The sequence below is a fragment of the Caenorhabditis elegans genome, chromosome IV (assembly GCF_000002985.6).
Source record: "Caenorhabditis elegans chromosome IV".
In the NCBI taxonomy this organism is placed as follows: Eukaryota; Metazoa; Nematoda; class Chromadorea; order Rhabditida; family Rhabditidae; genus Caenorhabditis; species Caenorhabditis elegans.
The window spans coordinates 3606606-3613874 of NC_003282.8; the positions used below are offsets into that span (position 1 = coordinate 3606606).

General features: G+C 39.8%; 2 protein-coding genes across 3 annotated transcripts; one reads left to right on the forward strand and one right to left on the reverse strand.

The window, feature by feature from the left end:
• The first annotated feature begins 178 nt into the window (after positions 1 to 178).
• kgb-2 (Stress-activated protein kinase JNK) lies at positions 179 to 2624 on the forward strand. The gene is made up of 9 exons (NM_067983.4): positions 179 to 229; positions 273 to 364; positions 584 to 713; positions 755 to 870; positions 1238 to 1322; positions 1376 to 1541; positions 1610 to 1870; positions 1917 to 2018; positions 2399 to 2624. The coding sequence occupies exons 1-9, from the start codon at positions 191 to 193 to the stop codon at positions 2404 to 2406; spliced, it is 999 nt and encodes a 332-aa protein (NP_500384.2). The 5' UTR covers positions 179 to 190; the 3' UTR covers positions 2407 to 2624.
• ltah-1.2 (Peptidase M1 leukotriene A4 hydrolase/aminopeptidase C-terminal domain-containing protein) lies at positions 2613 to 6467 on the reverse strand (the record flags this gene model as incomplete). 2 transcript variants are annotated; one of them, NM_067984.7, is made up of 8 exons in its annotated part: positions 2613 to 2871; positions 2921 to 3025; positions 3077 to 3636; positions 3961 to 4629; positions 4903 to 4984; positions 5035 to 5183; positions 5452 to 5559; positions 6404 to 6467. In NM_067984.7, the coding sequence occupies 8 exons, from the start codon at positions 6464 to 6466 to the stop codon at positions 2730 to 2732; spliced, it is 1878 nt and encodes a 625-aa protein (NP_500385.1). The 2 variants fall into 2 exon arrangements, with proteins under 2 accessions (NP_500385.1, NP_001368204.1); NM_001380155.1 differs by lacking the exons at positions 5452 to 5559; positions 6404 to 6467 and having other exon boundaries at positions 2730 to 2871; positions 5035 to 5081.
• Between the last annotated feature and the right edge of the window lie 802 nt (positions 6468 to 7269).

The window sequence follows — 7269 nt, forward strand, 5'->3', positions numbered from 1 at the left end:
TTTACAACAATCTTACTAGTTAGTTAGAGTCTCTCTTTTTCAAAGGCACATTTTTTTTGTCTAATTACGCTTTTTGAATTCTAAATTACCGTCAACGCGTTTATATTTAACATGCAAATATATATGTAAATGCCGAGTACAATAATATTATTTTTCTCCCTGATACTAATGATTTTACAGACGCAACAAGATGAATTTACCTTCCAAATTTCATCAAGTTACTATTACGGTTTGTATTCATATATTATATCATAATTGAAACTCGTTTTCAGGACCCGATAGCCGGCGCGGGCATTACTTTCACTATTCCAACCCGTTATGTCAACCTTAAATTTTTGAATGTCGGCGCTCAGGGGATTGTCGTGTGAGTTTAAGCTATGTTTATGTTTATATCATAGAACATCACTGAGCCACGGCGCGCCACCCAACGTAAGTGGACACGGCCGTCGACGAGCCCAAATGGCCGCAAAATCTTACATTTCAAAATATGAGGGAATCCAGAACTCCGTGTTCGCGGTTAACAGTAGAAACTAGAATGGATCAAATTTGAAGTGAGTGTTTCATTTTTTTTGCTTACATTTAGAATGGCCGATGACCTAGTGACAACACAACGCGTAGCAATCAAGAAGATGCAACAACCATTTCTGTTGACAATGAGTGCAAGGCGAGCATATCGAGAATTTATACTGCTAACGACTCTGAAACACCCAAATGTAAGAATTATTTGAAATCTAGGAAATGCTAAAAATTTCAGATAATCCGTCTGCTAAACGCTTTCACACCGGATACTTCACTTTCATCGTTTCAAGAGGTATATCTGGTTATGGAATTTATGACACACAATCTACACGAGGTGATACATCGATTAAGGTAAGAGGCATGATGGCTGATTTTTATGATTAGGCGTACTTTAAAATGTATATGATGGACTTGTTAATAAATTCCCAGGTCCAAGACTAATATACGTAAAATATTATTTTTTCTCAAAAAAGACAAAAGTTAGAAAAAATAGCAAAAAAAAATTGACGGGGTTGGAGAGTTGGAGATTGGATTTGGATTTTGTTGGTTGAGATTTGTTGTTGGTTGAGCTGGTTGGTTGAGTTGGCTGAGTTGGAGATTGAAGGTTGGAGACTATAAACATATTTAAACTAAATCCCCACTGACAATGCTCTAACTTTTCGTCAATTGACAATCAATTGAATATCGGCAATTGAAAAATAACTATATGCATTATCAGATTGGATCATGAAACATTATCATTCTTGGTCTACCAGAGTTTGTGCGCAATCAAGCACCTTCACAATTTGGGATTCATTCATCGTGTACGTCTATGTACACCACTATAGACAACATTCTCAAAATTTCAAAATTTTAGGACTTAAAACCATCGAATATTGTCGTGAACGAACGTTGTGTGTTAAAAGTCTTAGACTTCGGATTGGCAAGAAGACGCAACGTGGACATGAGAATGTCAGATTATGTGGGGACAAGATACTACAGAGCCCCCGAGGTTATTTTGGGTCTGAACTATTCGGAAAAAGGTTTGTAATTTTGGACTAACACAAATTATATGTACAGTAACTCTAAAACTCTAAATTCATAATTTCAGTAGACATTTGGTCAGTCGGATGTATACTTGCTGAAATGATCAACCATACCGTTCTTTTCCCGGGCAAAGATATACGTGATCAATGGACACAAATTTCTAGTGTATTAAGAACACCAGACGATCATTTCATTAATCAATTAGAACCAATAGGCGCTGTGTATGTTCGATCGTTGCCACAACATCTAGCACGTGCTTTCAATGAAATAGTTCCGGATTCCAATTTTCTGCCGGAGACTGAGAACCCGAAGGATCATTTGACACGTGAGTCGGGCTATACAGAATTTTGAAGAAGAAATGATACTTTCAGTACACATGGCTCGTGATCTCCTGTTCAATATGTTGAAAATCAATCCTGAAGAACGGTATTCAGTTGAAGATGCACTTAATCATCCATATACTATGGTTCAAGGTACGAAATTTTAACGCTTTGTCAGTAAACTTATTTAAAGGCTTAGGCTTAGGCATAGGCTCAGGCTTTGGCTCAGGATTAGGCTTAGGCTTAAACTTAGGATTAGGATTAGGCTTAGGCTTAGGATTAGGCTTAGGCTTAGGATTAGGCTTAGGATTAGGCTTAGGACGAGAAGGAATGAGGAGAAAGAGAGAAAAATAAGTAAAAAAAAATCAAGAATTCAGAAAAAGAAAATAACAAAAAACGCAAAATGAGACATCTCAAAGAGCGGCAAAAAAAAACCATGAAAAACTGCCCGAAAATCGCCCCAAAAAGACAACAGATTCAAAAAATAATGACAAGAAGGTTTGCTAATGATTTTACATTTAATAATTTTACAGGACGATGAAGTAAACGCCCCCGCATCAGAAATTCCGGACGATGAGGTTAATGACATTGACGATTGGACTCTTATTGAATGGAAACGGCTCATTTTCAACGAAGTGCAAGGCTATCAAACCGATCACGACATTTTCAATGAATAAGAAATCTTTGCTTTCTCAAAAAAATTATGTTTCTTCTGTTTAGCTGCAAAAATCTGTTTCTAATAAACTTAAAAAAAAACAAGTTTATTTAACCACAATTTAACGAAAATCAGGGGAAAAGGGGAAAGACCTACAAGCTCACAAGTACGTGGGTGGTGGGAATGTACAAAATAAAATCAGGGAAAGCTTAGAAGCAAACTGTGTGAGTCGAGTGACGAATGTGAAGGTCCTTGGCGATCATTTCGGCGGTGATCGGATGCATTTGGCTACGTCCCTTGAGGTAGACGTCACGGGCTTTTTTGTTGGCAATCGGCCATTGAGCGAGGTCTCTGGAATTATAGAAGTGAAAATTTTTGATGCTTTTGAGCTTGTCCTTACCTGTAAATCGGCCTGCAGAACTTGAGGCGGCCTTGAGAGTTGACAAAGTCCAGCGCCTTCGGGATACACTCTTCCCATTTGGATTTGATGCACAATCGGAGCCAGCTGAAAATGATTAGCTCATTGAATTTAGATGTCCAGCAGGCTGAAACTCACTTCAACAATAGCTCAGAGTTCTGCGAATCGTTCAACTTGTACAGCTTGTTCAAAGCATCCAATTTGTAGTGCTCAATTGGAGGGTCGTGCTGCCACAGCTGGGATAGCAGCTCAATCTGTTGAAGGGGCTGCATAGCATAATAATCTTCAGACGTAATGTCCCCAACAGTGCTTTCATCGGCGGCAAGCCACTTCTTCAGAAGGACCTCACAAGCTTCAACCATCGACTGCCCATAGTTAGGCTTCTCTGGTGGCATACCAACTCCATTGAACCATAAATCAAAGTTTACTGTATCAAGAACCTCTTTCTGATCCGCAAAGTACTTATACAAATGATCCTTCCACTGCCAACTATCAATCGCCTGATGTGCGAACGTCTTGAGATAATCTTTAAGGTAAGCCTCAAAGATCTCACTTCCTCCGAGCTTCTGCTCAAGGTAGAAGAGCAGTGCTGATCCTTTTTCATAGGGAACACACGAGAATGCAACGTCTGGATCGACGTTTGTATGGTCTTGAATGAGCTTTGTGAACTGGTGAGTAGGCGTGAATTGCTCATAGACCTGTAAGATTCGAACTTTGTCTTCAAGGAAGCCTGACTTGGTGTGATAAGCTTCTTATCTATGCGGTTCGAAATACGGTGTGAAATGATGGGGTGATTCGGAGAAGCAAAATACAAAAAATGCTGGTCTTATCAGCTTGGAACATGCCTTTCAAAGTTTATTTTTTAGGAAGAGAGGTGTTACTGGCCTTCCCATAAGGTTACAGAGCTATCAGAAAGGTGCCAGAAAATGTAGAGCTTGAAATTTTGCATACATTAGTAGTGAACAACTTTTTTATAGCCCTTTCTACCGCGGAGATACATCGGTTCTAACACATCAACTCACTGCTGGAATCAACGAATTCGTCCATCCATTGAACGCCATAAACTGTCGATAATCCTCCGACACCAACCGTCCGCAAATCTTTCTCTCAATGAACATAGTGAACCCTTCATTGAGCCAAAAGTGCTCCCAGCTGGAATTCGTCACCAGGTTGCCCGACCAACTGTGTGCGATCTCGTGAGCAATCACGCTCACCAAGCTCCTATCCCCAGCAATCAGCGTGGGCGTTAGGAAGGTCAGACATGGATTTTCCATTCCACCGAACGGGAAGGACGGTGGTAGACAAACCATATCATATCTTCCCCAGATATACTTCCCAGCTATCTCCTCAGCAGACGCTAGGATATCCTCAGTCTCCGCAAACTCCCAGTGAGCCTTGTCAACGACTGATGGCTCAGCCCAAACTGCACATCTATCACTGATATCTCGTTTTTCAAGACACCCAACCACAATAGCGATCAGGTAACTTGGAATTGCGACTGGCTGCTTGTAGAAGAAGGTGGTAGTGTCATCGTCTCCCTTGGATCCCTGGCCGATGGCTGACATGAGACAGGTCATTCCAGTAGGCACGGTGACCTCTGCCTCGTAGGTGCTCTTTACGGACGGGGTATCCATGCAAGGGACGATCGAGCGAGCATGAATCGCTTGGCATTGGGAGAAAAGGTATGGCATCTGGAATTTTATTTTTGTTTGGTTTTAGGCTTAGGCTTAGGCTGAGATTAAAGCTTAAGCTTAGACCTAGGTTTTAGCTTAAGCTTAAGTTTTAGTTTAGGTTCAGGCTTGATGTTTGGCTGGCTTAGGCTTAAGCTCCTTTAGGAATTTCTAATCTTGAGCTTTTTGAACGAAAAAAGGCAAAAAATGGAAATCGTACAATGACAATGAAAGTTCAGAAATCTCTACATCCCAACTTTTTCTAACAAATCTTTCCTAAAAGAGTATACTCACCCTCTTATCAGCAGTCTGCTCCTTCTTCATCCACTGCAAAGCAGTTGCATCCGGCGATGTTCCATAGGCAACAGTGACTTGCCTACAAAGTTTTTCTTTCTTAAAATTCCCTGATGGCCAAAAAACCCTCACAAAATAGTCCCAGCCTTCTGGAACTGCGGTGGAAGGTACACACTCATTTTGGAGCCGAAGAAAGTGTAGACATTTGGAGCAATTCTGAAGTCACAGTCGACACCGTTGATGGATACAGAACGGATCGAGAGGTCGCGGACATCAAGGACCTGGAAAACAATTTTTGATATATTCCTTCTTGGCCAAGTTATTGAAGTTTGAAGAGAACAAATATCCCTAGTCTCTTCACAATTTTCATCTCGCCCTCAGAAAGCCTAAAATTCCATTTTAGTCCGACTACACTACTTATCAGCTTATCTTCCATTCCACACAACTGATAAGCGAGTTTCAGAAACCCTACACACGTGACACCGATAAATTATAAACCCTCTCCCCCCAGATTCTCAGCGTCTCTTCCAGGTACCCACTCTCTCTTACCAGCTTTGTGGCATCAGTTAAGCATCTGCAGCGCAGTGTCGCCTGCCCGATTATCATCTTCAGCTGAAACGAGACGGTCCATTTGATTGCCGTGTGCTCGACGGTTATCTGTAAGAAAGGACAATAAGCTTATATGATAAGGGATAGTGCATGTGACTTTGGCAGAACAAAGCGAAAAAGTTTTGAGATTCTTGACATAAAATTGGAACAAACTGTTTGATCTTTTGATTTGAACATGAAATTTGTCTTTGGAATTTGGAAAATCAACAATTTATTTCAAGTTTACTAGATAACTTTTTGAGAATCTTACACAAAAAATGATGGTAAAGAAAATTAGTGTTCAATTGAAACCCCAATTTTGTTAACTAACAAACAATAACACAATTTGAGAGCAATAGTTAATTAATTTTAGATAACGTTTTTCAGTGCAAAGTTATAAACTTTTGAAAATCCTTCAACTTCCTTCGCAATGAGTAAACCTAATAAAACATTTTTTTGAATTAAAAACTGTATTTTGTTAGTTATTAAATTATTAATAGTGTTGATCAGTGCGAAGTTATGAAGGTTTGAAAGTTTCACATTTCAAAGCTGAGTGACCTCTTTTTTGGTGCCGTGGCTTCAAACCCCTACAACTCCACACTGAATAGAGTTATCAAAAAGTTGTCAATTAATGAAATATAGAGTAATTTTAGAGCTATATTTTGCTTGTTAACAAATTTTTAATAGCGCTATTCACGGCAAAGTTATGACCGTTTGAAAATTTTGTGCTTACTATTAGCCCTCTCTTTTTTTTCAACTTCAAACCCAACTATATCTCATCAGTGAACAGAGATTTTGAAAATGTGTCAATTTAAAAAAAAAGAGCAATTTCATAGCTTTATTTTCATAGTTCACAATTTTTGCCTAGTTTCTCCACTTGTAAAGATATATAGGTTTGAAATGAAGTGCTTACCTCATTGATATTGGCAGCCGAGCACGGATCCCGTTTTGGACGGAAATTATGTAATTGGCACATTCTGAAACGGTTTTTTAAAATAAACAATTGTTAAAAAAAACTCGAAAAAGAGCCAAAAATGTGCACACAGTCACATGTGACAAAATATGAACGGAGAGGGCGGCGGCGGCGGTCATAAGTACCAGGTACCGGTCACTCATACAAGCTTATCGCTTCTCGAAAAATTCTCGAAATTTGGTAAGCCCTCCTGCAGGGACATGAATGGGGACATAAATCAAAAGTGAGAGCCCCGAGCCGGCGCCGGTGGGGGAACAAAAATGAAATTCCGTTTTTGCTCAATCATGTTTTTTATCAGCACAAAGTGTGTGCCTGAAACTCCGCGATAAGCTGATTGAAGGTGCTGAAAACGACGTTTCAGGCGGGCGGCTGACGTAACGTGTCGAGCAAAAAAAGCATCACGTTGCACAATTCGCCTGGAGACAGTTTGGGGCGGAGTCTGGTGTTTCTGGGATGACGTGGCAGGTAGTGGAGAGGCCAATAGATCGTGACGTGGAGGGAATGGAACCTCAGACTTTGTTCCCGGGTTTTTTGAAGATTGTGATGACGATCTAGTTTTGGTTGGAATGTACAAGGTTTAAGAGAACATTTGAGGAAAATTGGCAAAGATTGACAAAAGTTGAAGAGAGAGTTGCAAGAATTGGCGAAAGAATTTATCAAAAAATTTAGAGCCGCTCGAAGATTATTTGGCAAAAGCTGAGAAAAGTTTGTTGATGCAGTTGTCAAATTTTATAATATAAATTGTCAAGTACAATCATTTGCGACAGTGTAACGAAAATTGCCAAAAGTATGAGATGGTTTTGAAA